The following is a 25578-nucleotide window of genomic DNA, read 5'->3' on the forward strand; positions in this document are numbered from 1 at the left end:
CTAGGTCAACCAGGCTTAGAGTGAGACCCTGTCTCCAAGTACACAGGCAAAGACAAGAACAATAAATTCTGTAGATATATCACCATTAATACTGTTAACATGCTACCACTCAGTGATGATCTCTTTCTTTCTAAAAAGTGTGTGGTTCAAGAGTATTGAGGGCAAGAATAACTGTATAATGGAAAACTTACATATTGCCTTAAACAGAATCAGCAGCCAGCTCCAAGTCCACAGTGCCGCATTGTCAGTATATCCTCCATGTCATATGTTGAGAGTGACACAGCCTCTGTGGTCTTCCTACCCATTCTGGACATGAGAAAAAATACCAGACAAACCCCAGTTGGGAGCATCTTGTAAAAAAACTGGACCAGACCTAAAAACTGTTCTCAATAGCATGAAATGAGCTGGGATATACAGAGTTCTCTGCACTGACTTTGCAGCATTCTGTAGAACTAAGATTGTTCTAAAAATAAAAGGATGTATGTTTTAATCTCAGAACTTGGGAGGCAGAGGCAGGTGGATCTCTGAAGTCCAAGAACAGCCAGGGCTTTGTAGAAAAACCATGTCTCAAAAAAAGAAGACGTGTTTTTTAGAGCGTTCGTTAAAATTTTAGGTAGGACAAAGAGTAGTAGTTGTGGTTGCCTATAATCTGATCACCTAGGAGGTGACAGCAGGTAGATGGCAGGTGAAGAATTCAAGGCTAACCTGAGCTATATAATAAGTACGGAGCCAGCCTGCATTATATGAAATCCTGTCTCCAAAAACTACAACAAAGCCAAACCTGTTAAAACTTACCCATTATCTAACAAATGAATTGTTAATACTTGTACTGTTTATTCTGGGAACTCCTAATAGTTTGCATCTTCATAAGACTTTTCAAAAAGTCAATCAGTTAGTTTACATGGAAAGACCCAAATTGGATAACCTTTTTTTTTTTTTTTGCAAGTAAAATATACATATATTAGGATTCTCAAAAATGTTCTTTTTTTGACATGTATGAATGCCTTTTTGTATATAATTCACCTGAAGCCTATAGGCGTAGGAAATGGTTGTCCCTTAAAGACTTTAAAACTAAAGTCTAATTCCATTTGAATGTCATCTTTAAAAAATTGAAAAAACACAGATTAAAAGCTGGGTATGGTATCATGTACTGAATGTAGTTTCTTACACTTAGGAAACTGAGTCAGAGAGATCAGTTGAGCCAAGAACTTAGAATTAGCCAGGGCAACATATGAGGACCTGCATCTCTTAAAATAAATGGCACTGACACATACCATATTGTCATTTGGGCTTAATGAAATGTTTTACATGTATGTATAGAGTCTGAACACCAGGGAATGATGGGAAGTGGAACAGTAGCTATCCTGATATAAAATGTTAGCTGATTATGGCGACACAGATCTGTAATCCTAGTACTTGGTAAGTAGAAGCAGGAGGATCAAGAGTTCCAGGCCATCCTCCACTACATACAGAGACCATCTTGAGCTGCATTAAACCCTGCCTCAAAATCCAATATTGGATGTTTGAGGTACCTAGATGAATATTAGTGTGAACCCTTCGTTTTGTATAAGGAATATGTGTTTGTATAAGTTAACTTGTAGAGCTGGACATGATAGAACATGACATTGATTCCAGTTTTTGGATGACAGGCAGTCTGAGTTCAAGGTCACCCTGCTCTACATATCAAGTTGCAGGCCAGCAAGGGCTACATACTAAGACCCTGTTTCAAGGGGGGTTGGGGAGACAACAGACTCTTAGTGCTGAATACTATGAAGTGTGGTTTGAGTGTGGTTTTTCTTTCTGGTAAGTACATATTTTATTTGCTCTGTAAGTATATCCCGCCTCTACAATATTGCAAAACACTTAAAAGTGGATAAAAGAATCCAACAAACCTGTGCTTATAGTTTTTATACTGCACAGCATAGTTCCTAATAAACATATTTAGCATAAGCTTTTCTGGAATAACTAAAGTTGGGCATGTAGTTGTAGTGATGAGCATTTATTGATTGGTTTGTTTCATCTTATATAGCATTCATTATGATACCATTAGTACGAATTCATGTATACGCTTTCAAGTATCAATCGAGGTAGGAATTTACTTTTACTAATAGTCACCGAGTCTGAATTTTTTAAACTGTTTTTTCTGCAGAATTCTCCGAACTTTGTGCCGAAAACTGAGACTTCCAGAAACTTTTAATTTTTGTCACTTAGCACACCTGACACCAGGCTTTGTTGGTGCTGATCTGATGGCCCTTTGTCGAGAGGCGGCCATGTGTGCGGTCAATAGGGTCTTGATGAAACAACAGGCTCAGCAGAAGAAAAAACCTGAGACTGAAGGTTTGTCCTCTGAAGGAGAGCAGGAGCAAAGGCTGGGAGCTGAGTCCCCTTCTGAAACACAGGTGCTCTTCAGTGTTCTTTCTCTTGCCTGTGTCCATGCCATGGCGTGACTGAGATTTAGTCCTTTACAGAAAAAGTTTTCCTGCCAAGGCATTGACATTTATGTGACATTTTTGGTTAAGTTGTGGTAAGTCATAAATTAAAGCTCATTGTAACATACAGCATTATGTAATTTGGGTAGGAGGTTTCCTTACTTTGTTTTATCAAAGACACTAAGTTTAAGGAGTTGTACTTTCTCAGACCTGCCTAGTCTCTGCTTTGCAAAGCAGGTACTAAATCCAGGTCTTTTGCTTTAAACCAGTTGGGTTTTTTTTTCTTTATTTGAAACCATTAACTTGATTGGTTTGTTTGTTTTTGTTTTGAGGTAGGGTTGTTTTTTGTTTGTTTGTTTGATTTTTGACTAACTTCAAGCTTCAGCTTCGGACGTACAGATTATAGGCATGAGCCCTCATGGCAACAGTGCAGGGTTTTGGCCTGGTTTGATCGGTTGACTCAAAAACTCAGTTTGGTAAATTAAGTAAGTCTCACAGAATTGCTAGAAATAATTCAGTTTCCCAATTTTCAGTTAGATAACTGTATTATCGTAAACAGACTAGCAAATGGGATAAACTTCATAATCAGTGTGAGATGCATTGTGGAATTTACTACATTATTCTAAGTAGAGCTGTATTTTATTTCTCTTTTAGATTTTATTGTTTTATATGTATGAGTGTTTTACCTCTATATGTATATGTGTAGGCATGTATTCTTGTTGTTCATGGAAGTCAGAGGGGAGCTTTTAGTTGGTTGTGAGTTACTTGTGGGTGCTGAGAATCTATCCCAGGTCCTCCATGAGAGCAGTAGGAACTCACAGAACCAATTCTCTAGCCCTAAAGCTGTGTTTTAAAATTTATTTATTCAATTTAACTTTTATCTGAACTGAGCTTAAACATTGGGCTTGCATTAATCCGGGTTTGGCTTGGTTTTTTGGTTTTGTTTTTTTGTTTTGGGGTTTTTTTATTAATAAATATCGATTAGGAATTATTCTAAGTACTAGATACAGGAATGAAAAAACGAGGCTCTGCATTTAAACATCTTAGAGTGAGACTGTAAGGAGAAATAAAAAAAGAGCTCTATAAATATCAGAATTTCTCAAATAATAATACATTCACAAGGTATGGTATTGTTTTGATTTAAATTTATTTTCTGTGTACTTGTGTTTGCCTGAGTATATATCTGTACACTGCATGCATGTTTGCTATCTGAGGAGACCAGAATTAGATCTGTTGTAATTGGAGTTACACATAGTTATGAGTTGCCATTTGATTGCTGGGAATTGAACCTGGGTCCTCTGGACTCCTGGGCAATGCTTACCATCTCTTTAGTTTATTTTCTTGGCAGTTTTAATGGCAGTTTGCTACATAATCTCTCCTATCTTCATAGTTTGTCCAAGTCCAATACAGGTTTTTTTTTTTTTTTTTAAATCTTTGTTACTAGTATTAACTTTTCTAGAAAAGCACACAGTAACAGTATCTATCTATATGTATAGATGTTGGTTTCAGAACGCTTAAAGAGATAAAACGGGCTGGAGAGATGGCTCACTGGTAAGAGCTGCTAGTACTCCCAGAGAATTTGGGTACAGATTCCAGCACTCACATTGGCAACCCTCAGCTGTCTATAACTTCAGTCCTTGAAAATCTAACCCCCTATTGTAGCCTCTGCAGGCATCAGACACACATGTGGAACACACATACATGTAGGCAGAACACCTATTCACATGAATTAATTAAAGAAATGTTATCAGGTGGTGGTAGTGCATGCCTCTGATCCTCAGGAGACAGATGCAGGTGGATCTCTCTAAGTTCAAATGGTCTACAGATCAAGTTCCAGGACAGCCAGGGCTACATAGAGAAACCCTGTGTTAGGGAGAGTGTGTATATATGTTTCTGTACCTTAATGTTCTTTACAAAGCAAGAAATCTGCCTTTGAATTTCAAGATTCATTGAACTAGGAAGGTTCCCCACTGTGGATTTGGTTAAGGTGTTAGTTAAAATAAATTTACATTGTTGCCAGAGTAACTTTATCTTAAGTCAGCTGCTTTATGAGTCTTTAGAAATAAAATGGAATTGAGGAAATGGATATTGACCAACTGCCTATGTTTATCTAACCCCATCTTAAAATTTAGAAGTATATTTAATATCAAATCAGTCTGTCCCCCCCCCCCCCCGACTCTATCATGCTGGCCTCAAACTTACATATTAGCTGTGGGTGACTGAGTGGCATCGGCCACTAATAATGACCTAGAAACTACTTTATATTTCTTGATTGTAATTGATTTTTCTTTATTTCACCAAATATATGGTCTACTCAGAAAGGAATATATCTTGTGAAGAGATGGGTTATTACAAAGCATAGTTCATTAAATTCACTATAACCTAAGAGAATCTTGGAATACTGATTTAAATTATGTGTTAACTTTGTGGTTCACATTGTTTTTCTTTAACTGTTCTCTTTAAAGGATGAATTACAAAGGCTGTTGGGGTTGCTAAGAGACCAAGATCCCCTCTCAGAGGAACAGATGCAAGGACTATGCATTGAATTAAATGATTTCATTGTTGCTCTAGCAGAAGTCCAGCCTTCTGCCAAAAGGGAAGGCTTTGTAACGGTCCCTAATGTGACATGGGCTGATGTTGGTGCCCTGGAAGATATTAGAGACGAGCTCATAATGGCAATACTGGTAGGTATACCAGCTGTCACTGCCATTGGTCAGGAGTTAAGATCTAAAAGAAAACTTGCACGCATGTCTACCTGATTATGTCATTAAAAAAATGCAGACTTGTGTATGAGCGTTTGCCTGCATGTATGTATATGTATCATGTACTTGTCTAGTACTGGTGGAGGTCTGAAGGCATCACTCCTCTGGAACTGGCATTATAGATTATTGAGAACCACTTTTTGTTGATGCTGGGAAATGAACCTAGGTTCTCTGCAAAACATTGAGCCATAGCCCCCAAATACATGTTTTAAAATACAGCTTTGCTAAGATACAGTTCAGATATTATAATAGGAAATTCAGTTTGTCATCTTTTTTTATGTCTTAGCTGTCCCAACAATGAGGTTGTGTTTGGTTACTACATAGTGAGTTCAAGAAAAACAAATTCAGGTTTCACTCAAGACCAATGTGTGTAAAAGCCACCTTCTTATCTTGGTCACAGTCAAGAGGGTCGAGGCAATTTTAATGCCCATAAAACTTTGGATTGATTTTACTTTACTTTTACTTTTCTGCTTACTGACCATTTTAGGTTGTGATCCATTTCGGAGGTACATACTACAAAATGTGAGAGCACACTGGGATTGCACAGAGCAAGCTTGTGTGGCATTAACCACATGTCGGGCCTGCTGCCTCTGCTTTCCCTAGTTGGTTTCCCTGAGAAAGTTGTCAACTGGACTTTCATAACTTGGAAATTTGATTGATTTTATAAAACTTGATTTTAATATATCAAAATAGTTTATTTTGGCCTGGGGGAATAGTTCAGTGGGTAAACCATTTGTCATGCAAGGGTAAGGATCTGAGTTTGTGTCCCCAGAAGCCATGTTAAACCAGATGCACTAGTGAATGTTTGTAAGTACAACGCTCTCAAGAGGGAGACTAGAGGCAGAGACAGCAAGGGTTCCTGGAATCTTGTGGGCCAGCCTGCTTGGTATACACAATAGAAAAGGCAAAGACCCTGCCTCAAAAAAGTTGGAAGGCCAGGGCCAGAGATTGTCTTCTATCTATGCATACACTGGCATGCACATTTTAATGATAAATGATAAAATACTACATTCTTTTAACTATCTAAAATGCTCTCATACATTTACATGTATGTATAAATTCCTTCAGAACAGTGTCTGGCTTGATGTGCTAGTACATGCCTTTAGTCTTTGTTCTTAGGAGACAGAGACAGAACTCGAGGCCAGCCTGGTCTACATATTGGGATAGAGGCTAACTAGAACAGACGAAAAAGATGAGCCTTTTCATGTACTGTGTACCTGATTTCTAAAACGAAAATTGACCAGCCATCGCCATTTTTAGCTTTGTGGTCAGGATTGACTATCAAGTTGAAATGCATTTGAACATTAAGTGTACAGTGAGTGCCTGTAATGGATCACAGTTGACATTGTTTCTTCTAGGCCCCTGTTCGCAACCCAGACCAGTTCAAAGCTCTTGGTTTGGGAGCTCCAGCTGGTGTCCTCCTAGCTGGCCCTCCTGGGTGTGGGAAAACTCTGCTAGCAAAGGTACGACACAAGTCTACAGCATGGGTTATGTTTCTTGCCTTCAATAGGATAATGAAGGTTTAAATAACAAGAAATAGATCTTTAGTATACACTCTGCTAGAAATCAATTATAACAAACTGAATTTTTTTAAAATAACATTTTCTACACTGTCTTTTAGAACAAAATGGTTTTAATTGGTTATGTCTCCTTCATTCCTGAGAAAGAAGCTCAGGGTCATTCTAACCTTTGAATTGTCTAAGTGTTGTTATTTAACTTTAGTTTGTAGCTGATCTTCTTTCTTGCTTTTGTTTAATTATTATAACGAGTATTTTCTCCTATGTTCTTTATGATATATAGAAGAAACATTCTACAATAGAAAATATAAATTACCAAAAGGGAAAACCGTTTCTAATCCTACTATGCTTTCTACTCCACTGTTCTGTTTGGTAGTCAGTCCCAGGTATCTTTCTTTTTTGCATATCAAGATATAATATAGGCAAGATAATTTGTTAATGAGCTTGGTGTGATCATATACAGACATATTTTGGCTCATGATTTCTGAGACTTTAGTCCAGTAACTGGTAGCTCCATGTTTCTTTGCCTGTTTGAAGGGTAACAAAGGAAAGAAGCTCACCTCATGGCAGTTAGGAAGCAGAGAGAGAAAAGGCTAGGAAGAGAACGGGGACAAGATAAATCTTTCCAGAATGTGCCCCTGATGACTTTCATTCTCAAGCATCCCTCTACCTCTTAGTAATGAGATCGAATCCCACCCCTATCTTCTATGCCCCAGACAAGGTTTCTCTGTAGCCTTGGCTGTCCTGGAACTCTCTCCTGGAAACAAGCAGTTCTCTTACAGAAATCTGCCTGCCTCTGCCTCGCAGATTAAAGGCATGTACTACCATCACTCCAGGAGATTGAATTATTATTTTTATTAATTAATTTATTTACTTTATATTTTAGTCATAGCTTCCCCTCCCTTCTCTCTTCATAGTCCATCCCTTCCCTTTCCCCACACTCCTGAGAAAAAAGGAGGCCTCTCATGGATATCAACCCATCTTGGCAAATCAAATTCCAGGAAGACTAGGCACATTTTAGGAGATCCAGTTGTTAATGTATTAATTAATCTGTCATTTAGCTCAAATCTCTTAGGATCTAATTTCTTCTCAAAACTCTGTTAGCAGAAATTCAAGCCTTTAACCATGCAAACCTTTGGGAGATGTTTCATAATCTAAACCATAACAATAATAAATGTATGTATTCTAAAAATGTAAAATTTTATTTTTAAAATAATTAATTTTAATTACAGGGAGTAGTGCCTTCCTTAGTATTCTATGTTGGTCTGGAACTCACGTAATACAGGCTAACCTAAGACTCTCACAGATCATCCTTCTATTTCAGCCTCCTGAGCACAGGGATTATAAATTTGTACTATTTTACCTGGCTTCAGATAAAAGGTTTTTAAACACACTTTAGTATTGGTCGTACCATATGTGTGCCTGGGGCACAGAGAGATCAAAAGACAACAGCAGAAACCCTGGGGCTGAAGTTTTACAGAGGGTTATTTACTGCCATTTCGGTGTCATTTGGAATCAGGTTCTCTGGAAAAGCAGACAGTGTTTTTACCACTGAACCATCACTCTAGTCCCAAAAACAATATTTTTAATACCTTGGGCTGAAGAGATGGCCAGCAAGCAGGTTAAGGCATTTACCACCAAACCTCATGGCCAGAGTTCAATCCCAGGACCCACATTGTGGAAGTAAAGAACTGACTCTTCCAGAGGAGCCCTGTAAAGCATGTGCACACCTACACATATACATATGTACACATAAGTAAATGTAAGAAAAGTGTTCTAAGATTTTTAATGCATGTACTTTAATTTGCCATACAGATCTTTTATAGTTTGTGGTAATATAGATATGGTTTGTTGTACATTCCTGTAATCCCAGTACTTTGGGAGCTAGAGGCAGGAGGATCAAGAGTTTAATGTTATCCTCTGCTACACGATGAGTTTGAGGCTAGCCTAGACCACATGAAACCTTTGTCTCAAAAAAAAAAAAAAATCTAAGTAAACAATCCCATTATATTCACCAGTAATTTTATTAGAATAGTTCTAAATCACTTTTCTGCAAATAGAACGCATTTTTAAAGTCTATCCAAGTGGCTTTCTAAGGTTCGTGCCTATAGTAGAGTGAGTATTCATCTCATAACTTAAATTTGCAATTACCATTTAAAATTGCTTTTTTATGTTTAGATAGGGCCTCATTTCATTTGACTAGAGCTCATTGTTAGACCAGAGTGGCCTTGAACTCTCAGAGGCCTGTCTCCTAATTGCTATGCCACATTTGTCTTAAAATTTCTTTTCATATTTGACCACCCAATATATATGTATATATTTGTATGTATGTGTGTGTGCATATGTGTAGTACAAAAGGGTTTTTTCCTGTTTGTTTTATATCTTTTTATTTCTTCTGGCTAGGCTGTGGCTAATGAGGCTGGACTAAATTTTATATCTGTCAAAGGCCCCGAATTATTGAATATGGTAAGTTGTGTGGCATCGGCCATTATTTTAGTTAAGATAAAATGTGTCGATTCTAATTATAGGACTCTGCTCTCAGATCTTTGAACAACTGTGATATTTTGACAAAATCTTTTATAGAATTAGAAGATTGAGCTTGCTATAACATACAGGGTTTGTAAATGCTTTCTTGAGTAAATCTATTAAACTATGAACTTGAGTTTCTGCTTTAAAATAGAAATGGTTTATTACAGTTATTAACATTGAAATGTGTTCTCTGCTATTTGTCAGACATTCTAAATGTATTCTTGAAGAGCCTGTGAAGTGTGTGTGTGTGTGTGTGTGTGTGTGTGTGTGTGTGTGTGTGTGTGTGTATACACCAATTCATGTGTACAGATGCACATGTGTATGGAAGTCAGGGGGACTCTCTTGGGTGTTGTTCTTCAGAACCTGCCTACCTTGTGTTCTGAGATAGAGTCTCTTATTGGGACCTAGGTTTTGTGAGACTATACTGTTGGACAGTGAACCCCAGGAAGATGCCTTCTCTGTTCTCTAGTGCCCAGCTTTGTCAGTGTGTTCCAGGAATTGAACCTGAGTTCTCATGCATGCAGGGAAGAAGCACTTATCAACTGGTCTATCTCAGCTCTGGCATGCCTCCTCCTTAGCCATACACTAAATAAATAAATGAGAAAATTAAATATCTACAAAGTAGAGTATGCTTGTGTTGTATGTATTGGAGGGTGCACAGGTATGTGGGTACATAGGTGTGTGGGGAGACTAGAGGTACACTTTGAGTGATATTCCTCAGGTTCTGTCTACCTTGTTTTATTGAGACAGGGTCTCTGAGTAAGCAGACTGGAGCTTGCTGATTGGTCCAGATTAGCTGATAAGCAAGCCCCAAGGATCTTTCTGTATCTACCTGTCAAGGTTGGGATTATAAATTCTAGCCACCTAATTTTTTTGGTTTTTGTCTTTTTCATGTGGGTCCTGGGAATTGAATTGAGTTCTTCATGCATGCACAGTTAGCCATTTATCTCCCCATCCCAAACCTTGCTCTTACTTAGTGTTAATGATTCTTGGGACTTGTATATACTGGACATTGATGTACGACTTGGGCTATACTCTCAGCCCTAACAGAATTTTTTATGTGTAGCTAAAGGGGAAAAACTTAGGATTATCCTGATTACTCAGTCCTGATATATTGCTACTTATGGATAGCTATGTTTCCTTTCCTGAACTTAATGTTTATATTTAAATGTAGATTTTAGCATGGAGTAAGCCATTATGAATCTGTGAGATGTCTTGCCTATTCACCAGGACTCCACTGTTGCTGTGTAAAAAAGTTTTTTCCTATTTTAGCAAGAATATTTGTTTATATATGAGAGTAGGTATCAATTTGATTTGTGTGTTTTAACAATATTGTTAGATGTGTAACAATTATTCCTGGATATTTTATAATGTAAGAAATAGAAAATTGGTTTTAGACTACAATAGAATTAGGGGATTTAAAAAAAAAAAAACTAGAGATTTTATATTCTTTGTCTTTGTAAAAAAACAAAATCACAAACAGCCGATTTGATTAAGTATGTAATTGGCTGTCTGTTTTTTAAGACCAGGCTTTGATGTGAACTCAGAGCTGGTTTGAAATTGGTGATTATCCTGTCTCAACCTCTCAAATACTGAGATACGAGAGTATTTGTATACATGTCCAGTACAATTGGCTATTTTTATAGGTGAAATTATTTAATATTAGCAGTTGCATATGGTTTAACACTTTCAGAATTCTTGGCATCTATATGACTTCAATTTTTAAATTACTTTTTAAATTAAAATATAATTACAACATTTGCTCCCTTCCCTTTTTTCTGTCCAACCATCCCGCTTGCACTCTTAAAACTCATGGCCAAGAACAATTGTTACATGTACAATAATATTATTAAAACACACAAATCATGTAAAAATTTAACATTCCTAAGTATTATAAATATATAGGATCTACATGATGTAAAACTGCGTTTACTGTCACTTGGTACTCATCCCCGAGACTGAACGTTCTTCCATCTTACCTGCTTTGTGTGTTTAGTATGTTGGTGAGAGTGAACGTGCTGTGCGGCAGGTTTTTCAGCGAGCCAAGAACTCGGCACCCTGCGTGATATTTTTTGATGAGGTAGATGCTTTATGTCCTCGGAGATCAGACCGAGAAGTAAGTATCCAAACTCTTTCTAGTTATATGTGGATGCATGCTTATAGTTCATATGAGTCACATTTATGTAAAAGTTAAAATCTCTTTCTCCTGATTGCACTGCTTGCAAGTTGCTGACACTAACACGCTGCCTGCTTCATCATGTTATCATTTTAATCTCTAGAGTTCTCTCAAAAGTACTTGGATAGCTTAGACTTGTGCTCTGCATACAAGGATGGATATGTTATCTTGAGGATTTTATCTCTACCTGTGTATACAAGCCTAGCTAAAGCAGAATTTACTTAATAATGGCTTATTTTAGACATTCATATTTCTTCTAGGTGTTTCTTTTTACAAACAGAACATTTGGATCTGATGTTTGTGCACATATTCAAATAGTTGGAATAGAATTTGGGAAGTATGAATCATGTCTAAAGATACATACATAGACTTAGATATTGAAATATAGCTAATACTCTGTCATATTTCAGATAACATGTTGGTTGCATAATACCCAGGAACAATGTTAACATTTTCCTTACCTTTGCAACTAAGGGTAATATCCATCTTTACTGACAAAGTATTTTGTGCAACAAGTGAGTCATCTCTCTAGCCTCACAGTTTCTTTTTGAAAATAGTAATCCTTTTTCTTTTCAAGACAGAGTTTCTTTGTATAGCCCTGCTTTTCCTGGAACTCACTGTGTAGACTAGACTGGTTTTGAACTCAGAGATTCACCTGCCTCTGCCTCCCAGCTGCTGGGAGTAAAGGTGTGCACAACACTATCTCACAAAAACCAGTAATTCTTAATGTTACTGAGTCTGGATTATGAGTTTGTTAATGTCTTAATTATTAGTGCTATGCCACCAGAGAGTGATAATTAGGCTTCACAAATGCATCCATCTGAAAGAATCAGTGTGTTAAAGCACATTGCTGTATCTATGCAAAAATTTATGGTGAATGAAGAAAGTCAATCAATAGTAAAAAATTCATAGTAGCACTGTCTCATTTCCTTTATTGTCTGTGTATTTTATTTCATGTTTCCATATCTCTATCCCTAAACCATTCACTTGGCTATAGTTCTAAATACCCATTCTTACTTGTACCATTGTGTCTATTTGAGTATTGCATTGAAAGATGTGGGATACTCAACAAAGGCAGAAATCTAGAGCTTGGAAGCTGAGTCTAGAGTTGCTCAAATGGTGGTTCATGGTAGCTATTAAATAATACAGAATAAACAAACAAACAAACAAACAAATAAACAAATCAGAAGCATACGATTTACACAGATGACCTCTTCAAAGCTTCAATCTTTCTCATTCTTGTGGGGAATAATAACAGCTTGTCTGGGGAAATGCACTGGCTATTTTATTTTGCACAGTATCTATCTATAGTGACAGTGACTCTTAACAAGTAATCATTGGTGTCCATCTGCCTGCCTGCCTTTTTCTCCCTCTCTTCCATACAGTGTTCCTCTTTTGCTCTTTCTTTCTTCTATTGCTCAAATTGATCCTATACTCCTATATTTAGGAGTATATATTCTTGTCTCAGCCTCTGGGTACCTGGGACTTTTGGTTCATGCTACTGCTCAGTTTCTGACCTTTCTTCGACAGAAGCTCTGGTTCAAGAGAGGAAGTGTGTTTAGTCATGTAGAAGAAAATGGACTGCTTTCCTTATGTCGAAGGTGATGGAACTAGATTTTTTTTTTTTTTTAAGACAGGTGCTAGTGTTCGTGTGGTGAATCAGCTGCTAACAGAGATGGATGGTTTAGAAACACGCCAGCAAGTTTTTATTTTGGCTGCTACTAATAGACCAGGTAAGAAAGAAGAACATTACGAAAATAAATTTATAAGGTGAAGTAAAACCATAGGTCTTGTTTATGCTACATCAAAAACGCTGGGGTTCGAGAGATGGCTCAGCAGTTAAGAACACTTGCTGTTCTCCCATAGGACCTTGTTTGGCTCACAGTACCCACAGGGCAGCTCACAACTGTTTGTTCCCGGGAATCCACTGAAATCTTTTTTAAAAAATTTTTAAAATGCTTTATTTTCTTATTGTTATAAAATTATTTATCTCTAATTGACTTTTCTGCTGGTTGTTTTTGTTGTCAATTTGACACAACCTATAGTCACCTAGGAAGATGGAACTTCATTTGAATAATTAGTTGCTCAAATAAGACTAGCCTTTGGCCATGTCTCTAAGAGATTATCTTGCATGTTAAGTGACATGAGAGGGCCCAGCCTACTAAAGGCTGCATAAGCAAGTTGAGGACTAGAGAGATAAGGATTCCAATGTTAAAGGCATTTGATGCTCTTGCAGAAAACTCAAGTTCAGTTCCCAGCACTCACATCTGCTCACAATCATCTATAACTTCAGTTCTGGAGGGTCCTATTCCCTCTTTCCGTCTCTAGGCACCATAGTCACACAGTGGGCATCTCTGTATGCAGGCAAAACCCTCATAAATTATATAAAATGAAAATAAATCTTTAAAGAAAGAGAAAGCTGGTTGAATATAAGCCAGTGAACACGTCATTAGCAGTGTTAAATATAAGACAAATAAATACTTTTCTCCCTCACGATGCATTTGGGTTGTTTATTTTAATTTTTTGTTAGTCTTGAAGTTGATCACAGCAATAGAGAGCAGCTAGAACAATTCTATTGAATTGTCAGAGAACTTGTACTACACTCAGTTTTGTTTCTGGTTTGTCTGTTTTTAGAGACAGGATATTACTATGTGCAGGTCTTGAACTATCTGTCTTTCTACTCAGCTTCCTGAGTGCTGGCATTATAGCCATGGACCACCATGCCTGGCTTAATGCACACTTTTGACCCTAAAAGTAATCTCAGAGATTATGTCATGGTTTCTCTCAAGTTCATAGGAAACAAGAAGTGCTCTTTGTTATTTCTGAAATTTTAAGATAAAAATTTAAAAGATTTTATGCTGATGCCATGCCCTGTTATTGGCCTATAACTATGATTTTAAAATTGTTTTCCAGCTTAAGCATTCTATGATGGATTTGGATAAAAAGCTACAGACTTCCAAAGTGCTCAAGATAGCTTTTCTATTTTCCTCTAATTTTTGTTCATTTTTAAAATCCTTTGCCCTCTTTGCAACCCAAACTTTCTTAGATAGTCTAGCGTGGTGTTTAGTAACTGTCTGCTAGACAAGAGACGTTGTCAAATTCTCAGGAGGCAGAGTGATAGGCACTTGTGAGCCACCTAACATGGATATAAGCTCAAGTCCTCTGGAAGAGCCTCAAGTGCTTTTAACAATTGAGTCATCCCCCAGCCCTGTAACTATGGTGCTTTGGGTTTGGTTCTTTGTTTGTTTGTTTTCTGAGATAAGATATCACACAGTGCCCTGGAAGGCCTGGTATATACATATTTCTGCCTCAACCTCTAAGTCCTGTGATTACAGAGACAGAGAGAGTCCTCAGTTGGCTCCTTGAATGGATTTCTCAGTCTAACTGGCATAAATTTTTGTTTGGAGGATGTTACTATAGAACTGCCTACCTACGGTGCTGCCCATTATTTCATTCATACCCATTTATCCTCCCGAGAGGTTCTTAACTCTCGTGTGTCAATCATCTGAAAATTCTTTGTTCTTCAGTTTTTTGTTTAGTTGTAAAACACAGTATTCTGTTTAATATTCTGCACTGAGTTGAACAATGATGTTAGTTTACCTTTGTTTGCCCTTGCGCATTTGTGTTTCATCTTCTGCTCTATTGAGTCTCATCCACTCGGTTTTCCCTTATAACTTAGACTGCTGTGTTTGTTTACTGCATATATTTGCAGATAGATTGTTGGGATCTTCTTCAGCTGTACTCATGACTATTTGGCTGTTCTATTTTATTATATCATGTGACTTGTTTTGATGTCTATAATTTTCTCCCTCGTTTATTTTTAACTTAAAAAAAAAATTTTGGCAGTGCTAGGAGTTGAACCCAGGGTCTTAAACATTCTGAATAAGTACTCTATCAATAACTGAGCTACAACCCCCAACACACACATTTGTGCTGTTTTAATTCATTAGGTTTTGCCTGTATGTATGTATCTGCACTGTGAAAATGAAATGATAGCAGATTTATATCAAAAGACCATAAAGGCTGGAGAGATGTCTCAGAAGTTAAGAACACCGATTGCTCTTCCAGAGGTCCTGAGTTCAAATCTCAGCAACCACATGGAGGCTCACAACCATCTGTAGTGGGATCTGGTGTCCTCTTATGGAGTGTCTGCAGAAAGTGACAGTGTACTCACATACATAAATAAATAAATCTTTTTTAAAAAGGCTGGAGAGAAGTGGTATAATACTTATCAATAGCTAAAAGACTGTCTCCATCAGACATGTATTTCAGAATATATTTATTCTCAGGTGAAGAACTGAGAAAATCTGCCATGAGCCGAGCTAAGAATAGCTAAAGGAAGGCTGAGGATATTTACTTAGTTGTAGAGCACATGCATGAGGGCTCTGTAACAAAGAAGTAGAGAGAATTAAATGTAAGTGGATACAGTAACTTTCTCTTGTGTGTTTATGTGTATGCTCGAGGGTGGATGCATGGGTGTGTGTTTCAATTTGCTTGTGTAAATGCCAATTTTAGCCATTGGTAATTCTCACATCTGTTGTATTAGTATAAAGACTGTTGAAAAGATGTGGCTTACCAACGGGTTCCTGGAGGAAAAGTCAGACAGTTTTATGGTGAGCCTCAGTGTTGTGGCAGTATTATAGATCAGCACTGTGTCCTCACTAAGAGCCAGGAACACAAAAGAACATGACAGTTTCTGAGAAGATTCATGGGAGGATTGGGTGCTCTTGGGAAATTTCAACGGATACATGGATAAAGGACAGGAAAGGCACCACTGGGAAAAGGTCGTTGGGGCAGGACGTAGTACCTCAGATTGAGGGTCTGGAAGAGCTTAGGCAGAGTGAGAGCTCCATTGTCACATGGATGTATTCTGATAAGTAGAGCTTTGATTTGTGTAGGAGTGTGTGCGTGAAACCTGCATGTGGATGTGCATGCTTGTGTGTGGAGGTCAGCAGGCATCTTCCTCAATCTTCACCTTGGTTTTTGACACAGGATTCCTCACTGAACCAGGAGCTCACTATGGCTAGATGAGCTGACCAGCAAGCCCTAGGGATCTTATCTCTGCTGTAGGCACTTTTTATGTGACTTCTGGGGAATTGAATTTTGTCCTCGTGCCTGCATTGTGAACACTTTACCAGCTAAACTGTTTCCCAGCCCCAGAGCATCTTACTTCAGTATACCCTGTCGACCACTATTTTTAGTTTGAGTTTTTGTTTTCAAAAAGAATCTTTGCTGTCTTTTTCTAATTTACATCTTTTTTTTTTTCTCTAGATATCATTGACCCTGCCATTCTTCGCCCAGGCCGGCTGGACAAAACACTCTTTGTGGGTTTGCCACCCCCAGCAGATCGTGTTGCCATACTAAAGACCATTACAAAAGTGAGTAGAAGAAATGACTTTTTTGTGTGTGTTTATATTGTTTAAAAATGTCCTTGTTTTATGTATGTGTGTATGTGTGCCATGTGCACTACATGTATGCAGTTGCCCAATAACGTGAGAAGGAATCAGGTCCTCTGTCCTGAAGTGACTCAGAGATGTGAGCCTCATGTGGATACTCAGAACCTAACCCAGGTGTTCTGCAAGAGCAGAAAGTGCACTTAACCACCCAGCCTTCTCTCTAGCCCTGCTCACACCACTTTTTAAAGTTATACCAGTAATTTAGGTTAGCTGATTATTCTTTTTCTAGAGCTTAAATGTTTACCAGGCCTTCATCTCCTAAAATGGGCACTAAGCACATGGTCCATTCTCTTTTTCTTACTCAAAATGAAGGTAAACCAAATGAAGGATTGGAGTTAGTGTTCAACAAGTGCTATTACATGTTCTTGTAATTATGTTCCCTATGTCTTTAAATACTTGATCATCAGATCATCTTGTCTGAAATAAAGGACAAAGTTTTAGAATGTAAAGAAGTAGATACAGAGTCATTGGGAACATTCAGAAACACTGAGATTTGACATCTAGGTAATAAATTCTGTTTTCTGAATTAGCATAGTTAGCTTTGTTGTTACTGTTACCGTTTTTGAGATAAAAGTCTCACTATAGCCTGGACTGACCTGGACTTGCTGCATAGATCTGGCTACCTTTGCCTCCTACATGCTAGGATTAAAGGTCACCATGTGGTACCATGGCCTTCATAGTTAACTTTTTGTTGTTTTGTTTTGTTATTTTTGTTTTTCCAAGAAAAGGTTTCTCTGTGTAGTACTGACTATCCTGGAACTCAAAATGTAGACCAGTCTGGCCCCAGACTCAGAGATCTGCCTGCCTCTGCTTCCAGAGTGCTGGGATAAAGGCATGTGCCATCACTGCCCAACTAGAAGTCATGACTTTTAAAGCCAGCCTGAAAAGGTATCACTGTGTAATCCAGGCTGTGTTTGAAGTTGTCACACCTCCACTTCTACATTCTAAATGCAGGGTTACACATGTGAGCTATCACACCAGCCATACTTCATTCTGGACACTTAAATTTAATTAGTGAAATAATTAGTGCTTTTGTGTCCACTGCCCAGTGTTTTTTCCTTGTGTATCAGTTTTATCACACAAGCATTCTCTTCAGTAGTCAGTGTTCAGAGTGTGTTTTAGTAGATATAGTTCTCAAAGTAGCACCTTTGCTGGGTTTTGTTTGTTTTGTTTTTTTCCCCCAAATACATTTTCTAGTTTCCTTTTTTTTGTTTGATCTATGACTGTTTCATTATTGGGTTTATTCTATTTCTTGGTAGTTTATTCCACTCTATTCCTGAGTTATTTTCAATTTAAGAATTCTTGCTTATTGTTTTTATAGTTCAATGATAGGATAGCTGGGACTAACTTCCTATGTTGTGCAGTCTCTCCACTGGTCTTTGTAGCAATTGCAGTGTGGCTTGTTTGTTCTGGTTTTTGACAATCCCGTGTAGTGTCAAAGTTTACTATGTAGTGCATGGTCTATAATTCCTGATCCTCCTGCCTCTATCCCCACAAGTTCTTAGATGTGATAGGTATAGAAAGTTGATAGTTGGTCCACACAAAGGATGTGTTGAATGATGTCTTAACCAATATCCTACTAACATCACAGTAAAAAGCCCCTTGGAATGAGCCAGAGCAAGTCAGATTGTCTCATGTAGCTGCAGGACAGAACTCAAGCTTAGTTCCTTAAGTCCAGTGTTAGGAAAGGTCAGAGAAGTGCATTCTGTGCAGATCCCAGGCTTGTGAGTACCAGCTTGACAAGGATAGAGTATCGGTATTGAGAATCATACAGAAGTTATCAGGTAATAGCTGGTGATTGAGCTTTTGATATAGAAACTAGAAGGTTTAAGGTGAAAGTCTAATAACATATATAATATATGTGGGAGGTTCTGTGTGCTGTTGACGTTGAGGTTGAAAGCCCTCCTAGCAGCTCCTGTACACGAATATATACAGGTCCAATAGTTGCCTTCCTGCTCCCTTTCAGTCACTTCTCACCACTGCATCCTTCCAGGGTTCATAACTGTCCAGGCTGCACTGAGAGATTTAATGATCATGCAGTCTGGCTTTATGATTGTTTTTGCTATATGCAGAATTTAGTCACTGGATAAAGGTGTATTAAATAGGCACCAGAACTGATTCATTGGCCCAGTGGTAGATGGGTTTGATATTTTTCCTGACAGAGCCCATAGTTTCTGCATGTTTTGAATAGGCCCTGCTGGGGCACATACAGTTTCTTTGTGGATCTGGGTAGAATGATAGATAATTGCACAAGGTGGCTGTCTGCTGAATCCCATATTGATAGTACCCTGCAGTGTTGCAATTTGATACTAGGATTAACTAATTGTCATGTTTATTCATTTGCAAACTTCTTAAAATAGTTGTTTCATAATGGCACACACCTCAAAGGAAAGAAGAAAGAATGCATATGTAAGTTCTGCATCAGGACAATAATATTCTGGTACCTACCATCTAACTGTCATAACATTTTAAGTAAGAAAAGCTATAGTGGAGAATGGTAAGATGGCTCAGAGAATAAAGGCACCTGCCTCTAAGCCTAAAGACCTTAGGTTCAGCCCTCAGAACCTACATGATGGAAGGAAGGAATCAACTGAAAATTTTCTCCAGGTTCCTCTGGCATGCTATGGCATATGTATATCCATATATGTGTATAACTCGTTTTTAACTGTAAAATTTTATTTTGGGGATTTTAAAGATTCATGTATATGAATTAAACACATATGCTGTATCGACAGAGACCAGAAGAGAGTCAGATTTCCCAGGATATTGGGTACTAGAATCTGTGGGTACTAGAAGTCTGACCTGAGTTCTCTTAGAAGAGCAACCAGGGCTCTAACCACTAACCAGCCTCTGTAGAAATATTTTTTAAGAACTGTGCAGTGTTTGCTTCTGTCATGTAATCCACTTAGACTATTACTAAGCACGGTTCCTGTATGTATTGCTTATTTTCAATGTTGACATTCTAAGGCTGTTCTGAGCCTTGCCATTTTCTAGCATCAGTAATTATGAGCTGGGAGGAATTAACGCAACAGGTTCCAATATTGGGTGTTAGAAGAGGGAATGAAAAATATTGCTTTTGGAATTGATCCTAATTCTTAATTATCAGCCATTCTTTTTCATTAAGAACCAGCGACACAGATACATTTAAGTCTTTAATGCCGCAAACAAATCTCACATTTCTCCCTTACACAGAATGGCACCAAACCTCCCTTGGATGAAGATGTAAATTTGGAAGCTATTGCTAATGACCTTCGTTGTAATTGCTATACGTGAGTATTTAAGTCTCTGCTCTCTTAAACCTCTGGAGTATAGTTTCTTCATCAGCAGGAAAGGAAAAGAAGCCTATTTCTCGGATTGTTGGAAGCTAATGATGTTTTCTATGTGGCACCTTACCCAGTGCCTGGCTGGTTCTTGCTGCTTTCTTCTCAGACAGCTTGCCTGCCCATTTGGAGACTGAATTCCTGGCATAGATTGTCCCTTTTGTCACTCAAGTTTCCCTAACCAGATTGTTAGACTTCACTCTAAGTTCTACTTTCAGAATACATAAAGGATGTGTTTCTCACTGGACATCAAATTCCTTAGTTATATCTGCAAAACAGAAGTTAATATGCAAGTCTGTGTGCTCCCCGCATTCATATGCCATTGGCAGTCTGCAACAGCAGCAGGACAGCTCATATTTCTGCCTTGGGTTTTGATGTTTATTCTTGTTGTAGTATAGCTGAGATGCCCCAGCCTCTGTAATTTTAAAAGCCCTATAGTTCGACCCCAATACCTCTGGTGCTTGGTATATGCCTTTAGACTAAGACCAAATAATAAGGAGCGCTCCACAAGAAAGATGAGTGAGTGAGAATTTTTATCATTAAGGGCTTCAGGGCTGTTGCTCAACACTGTAAGCTTGCTTCTGAGAGCTAGTCTTGAATAGGCTCTTTATTATTTGATATTTGAAAATGAGGCTTTAGTTCCAAAATTTACTGTTTCTTAGAGAATCTTTGTGGATCATGTTAAAGCTCCAGTATAGGAGCACCCAGTCAACACAGATGTTTAATTAACCTCTTAGGATTGTGCTGACCCAGCCTGCTATTGTTACTTGAAATAAATTACACAGACTGAGCTTGGGTGTGTATTTATGTCTGTTCACTCAGCTTTGTATGTGTAAAGTTTCTACTAATTAGAGTGTGTGTGGGGGGGTGAGTGTGTGTGAGCATATACACATGCACGTTCATGCAGGTGTGTGCAGGTACCTGAAAGATCAGGATAGACTGTGTAAGGTGCTTAGGTATTGTTCCCCAGAAGCTACTTGTGTTTTTTGTTTTTTGTTTGTTTTGTTTTTTGCAGTTTCTGTTTTGTTGTTTTAAATCCTGAAGCTCATGTCTATTAGACTAGGCTGACTCATTTATTAGTGAACTCCAGGGATCTGCTTATCTTAGACCAGGTTATTCTTTTTTTTTTTCCCTTTTTCCTCCTCTTCCTTCTCCTTCTCCTCCCCCCACCCCTTCCTTCTCTTTTAATGTGGTTTCTAGGAATTGAATTCAGGTCATTATACCCTAGACTGGATGTTTTATATCAACAGTAGTATATCTATGTCTAAAAGGAAGGACATTTTTATTTTTCATTGTATCACACCTTCCTTAAGTCCCCTTCTTCTAAAGGTTGATGATGTTTTAAGTCAAAGCTAAAAGCTGTTCCTTACTGCTCCTAGTTCCACCTTCATTCATTGCTCTTATTCTTCTTAAAATTAACCATCTTTTTGGCTTTTAGAATACCTAGGAATACATAAAAACACTTCTTTCATTTTAGGGGTGCAGACCTTTCTGCTTTGGTCCGAGAAGCTTGTCTCTGTGCCCTGAGACAAGAAATAACAGGACAGAAGAGTGGAATTGGAACAGGTATGAGGCTCTCCAGGATTTCTCCGCTCCAGTTTATCATTCTGGATATTTTAAAACACTGCTTTAAAGTAGTGTTTCTCCAGCATTCTTTCAAACAATGTGCAATGAGGATTCCTTTGTTTTGATGAGACCTTTAGCAGTTTAAAGAAATACATAGTTTTCTGTATATCAAGACTTTGTTCCTTTGAAATATAAAATCAGATGGCACTATGGTCACTGGTGGAGCATTTTCTTAGCATGTGCAAGGTTCAGGATTCTTTCCCCAGCACTACAACACCAGAAAAACAAAGACAAAAATCCATGTTTTGTGTTTTTGTTTTGTTTTTTTTAATGGATGATATGGAGCTTTTTCAATATGTCTGCTGTTCATCTCACATTTTGACAGTTTTTTTGATGTCACTGTTTGGGTATTGTGTAGCCAGAACAGATTAATTTATGACCTATATTCCAGCCATGCCAAGTACAGAGTAGCCTTACTTTGCGTAGGTGTCTGAGGTGCTGCATACTGTACAGCTGTACTCGTGTTCAAACTTCAAGTGTGCACTGGTCTCCTTTTAATTATATGCATGTGGGTATGTTTGTGGAAAGTTGGGTGGAGGAGAAACGTGCACACGAATGCAGGTGCCTTCAGAGAGTACGAGGGCGTTAGGATCCTCTGGGGCTGGAGTTACAGGGGCTTGTAAACCCCCTGACATGGATACTGGGATCTGAACTCAGGTCCTCTGCAAGAGCAGGATGCACTCTTAGCACCAAGCCATCTCTACTGCCCAATTCTATGACTCAAAGCTGAGTATCATTACATTTGACTAGCATAGATTTATTGGCACTCATGCATACATTTATTAGAAAGACTTTTTTTTTCTTTTCCTGGATGTTAAGATTCAGTTATAGAAACTTTCTTTTAAAATAAACTTTGTTCTAATCCTTTGGGACATTAATGATAATAAGCAAACTTAGAAAATTTTATTAACAAAACTTGAGAGCCATGTTTGGTTTCGTACTTGCAATCCTATGCTTAAGAAACCAAAAGGGTCTTTAGTTGTTGAGTCACATAATGAGTGTGTCATGTCCTTCTGCCTCCATGACAATCAGATCCGCCATCATGAATGCTACTTTATAAGCTGAATCTGACCACTCTCTTAGAGTATGTTTGCCGACTAAAAATTAACAGGTATTTCCCATATATTGGAGTTACTGCTTATTTGCCTGGTATATTTTTTATATACATATATAAATATCAAATGCTGCCGTCTGCTTTGCTGTGGCTTTCGTTTTTTAGCTCTCTGACCTTTAGAGACTTTGCACTAGCTAATACCTTACCTAAACCATAGGAAGCACTGCTGTCCAATTTCTCAGTGACATGTTCAACAAACACCATGTATTATTTTACTGTAGGTAAATATATTTTCCTGATATCGGTTTAATGTGTACATGTGCTTGAATAGGTTCTGTCTGATCACCCCTCTCAGTTTTCTTGTGTAACTATACTGAGATGTGTATTTTTGCATTTCCTTCACAGGTGAGCTTAAGGTCAGTCATAAGCACTTTGAAGAAGCTTTCAGGAAAGTGAAACCATCCATATCAACAAAGGTGAGAAACATTGCTTGGTGTCTAGAAAAGAGGTGGAAAACGAAATCAGTTCATAAGAACTCAGAAATGTTATCATTTTATTTTCTTTTTATTTTTTAACTCATGAGACTCCTGCCTCAGCCTTCTAAGTTTCAGCATTACAGATATATGCTACAGTACTCTTTACTGGCATATTTAACAGTAGGTCAAAATGTTAAATGTTCACATAATAGAATGGTATAGCTACTCGAAAGATGAGAAAGCATCTCTCATATATTATTAAATAAAAAGCATATGGATTGTGTTAGAGTGTAGGCATGAGCCACCACCCCTAGTACAGTTGGGTTTTAAAAATAAATTCACTTTTATTCATTGTTTGTGTGTGGTGAGGAGCACATTTGGACCATAACACGTAAACATAGATCAGAAGATAATGTGGGAGTTGTATTATGTAGAGGGTAAGGATTGAACTGCTGGCCCTAAGATGGGTAAAGCAGAACACATTGTAAGTTTTTCTTTGGGATAAATAGGTAGGAGTGGAATTGCCATGTGACACCAGAAAGGTTCATGTGTCAGCGAGCGTACACTACATACCTGCTACATTGACAGACTTTGAAAGACTGACCACAGCAAGGGAGGTGAGGATGTGAGATGCTCAAAGTCTCAGACATTGTGCTGTACAGAGTGGAACAGTCCCATGGGAGCCATCTTGACAGTTCCTTACAATGTTAAGACAATTTAGAGAGCTTTTCTTTAGTCTCCTGTTTCCCTCGGGACTCAGGGTTGCTCACAGGTGCACATGCCTCTTGACCTGTGTGCCAACTTCCCTGGATGAAGATGGAAATCATGGCATATCCTAGAAGAAAGGAACATGTACAGACTCTAGATGCAGGAGCAATGCAGCAGTTAGGGCTGTTATAGCAAAGGGCCGTAGGCAGACACCTTACACAACAGAGAGATGTCTAAGACCAAGATGTGGTCTTGTCAGAGTTCTGCGGTCTCTGTCCCTGCAGGTGTCCTCTCTGTCTGTCTCCACATGTCCGTCTACTTGTGCTTTCTGTGTTCAGGCTTCCTCTTGTACAGCAACCCCCATCATTTGGGACCAAGGCCCACCTTCACCTCTCACCTCTGCAGAAGCCCCGTCTCCAAGGCAACCACACTCTGAGTTCCTAGGGGTTGGGGCTTCAACGTAGGAATTAGCAGGTTATGCCTTTCGTCCCATAATCAATCGATTAGCTCATGTGGTATTTTTTATCTTCACAGGATCAAATGATGTATGAAGCTCTGCAGAGGTCCCTCAGTCGGTGACGTTTGCAATACCTGTCATGGAGGTGTCTAGTGTGTGGACCTCACCATAAATCACACTCGCTCTGAAGGGTCTACTTTCAGCTTGCCACACAATCTCAGTGTAAGCGTTTTATTTTCAAATTGATGAGGCCCAAGAAGAAAATGGTGTTTCCTATCTGTGGAAAAAACTTTCTACCTCCTTTTTAAAAAAGAGAAAAAAGAATTGATAAAATCTTATTCCAATAAAATTTTATTTTGAATTATCTTGATCATGCACAAAAATTGTAAAAAGCAGTTTTCTTGGGCTAGAGAAATGGCTCAGTGGTTAAGAGCATTGCAGTGCTCTTCCAGAGGTTCTGAGTTCAAGTCCCAGCAACCACATGGTGGCTCACAACCATCTGTAATGGGATCCAGTGCCACTTTCTGATGTGTCTGAAGACAGCTACAGTACTCACATACATAAAATAAATAAATTTAAGAAAGAAACAAAAACCAGTTTCCTTGAGAATTGATCACCTTACATCCCATCACCTCATATTCACATTCATATCAGTTTTCTGTAAACCAGGATATTTCTCTACATAACCAGCCATCAAAAACACTGGCACATTGCTACTGTCCGTCTCTCTCAGCTTTTCTGATGTCATTTATAGGAAAGGGATCTGGTCTAAGTTGGCTATTCCAGTGTGTTAAGTCTTCCTTAGAATTTTCACAAGTTTTTGTTGTTGTTGAGTTTTGGATTTTGTCTGGGGATAGTTTGTATGTACCTCTGACTGGCCTGGAATATATTGTATGGAGTCTGCTGGCCTCAGACTCCCAGAATTCTTTGTGCCTCTGCTTCCCAAGTGCTGAGATTAAAGGTGTGTGCCCCGCCCCCCATATTCAGCTTGTTTGAAATCTTGGCTCAGTGATTGAATTGGCTTAATTTTATCTTTTTGAAGATACGGTAGTAAAGTTGCTCTCTGCG

The 25578-nt window shown here is 38.3% G+C and overlaps 1 protein-coding gene across 1 annotated transcript in view; it reads left to right on the plus strand.

Annotated features, from left to right (window-relative positions):
- Nucleotides 1–25000, plus strand: part of NVL (nuclear VCP like) — a 52230-nt gene extending 27230 nt beyond the window's left edge. The window contains exons 13-23 of the mRNA XM_080940768.1: nucleotides 2150–2399; nucleotides 4895–5113; nucleotides 6550–6654; nucleotides 9112–9174; nucleotides 11234–11353; nucleotides 13047–13146; nucleotides 16685–16791; nucleotides 20062–20138; nucleotides 21667–21755; nucleotides 23275–23345; nucleotides 24588–25000. Coding sequence (XP_080796894.1) covers nucleotides 2150–2399; nucleotides 4895–5113; nucleotides 6550–6654; nucleotides 9112–9174; nucleotides 11234–11353; nucleotides 13047–13146; nucleotides 16685–16791; nucleotides 20062–20138; nucleotides 21667–21755; nucleotides 23275–23345; nucleotides 24588–24632 — 1246 coding nt within the window. The 3' untranslated portion in view covers nucleotides 24633–25000. The remainder of the gene's footprint in view (nucleotides 1–2149; nucleotides 2400–4894; nucleotides 5114–6549; nucleotides 6655–9111; nucleotides 9175–11233; nucleotides 11354–13046; nucleotides 13147–16684; nucleotides 16792–20061; nucleotides 20139–21666; nucleotides 21756–23274; nucleotides 23346–24587) is intronic.
- The last annotated feature ends 578 nt before the right edge of the window (nucleotides 25001–25578 follow it).

The sequence above is a fragment of the Micromys minutus genome (assembly GCF_963924665.1).
Source record: "Micromys minutus genome assembly, chromosome: 1".
NCBI classification, from domain to species: Eukaryota; Metazoa; Chordata; class Mammalia; order Rodentia; family Muridae; genus Micromys; species Micromys minutus.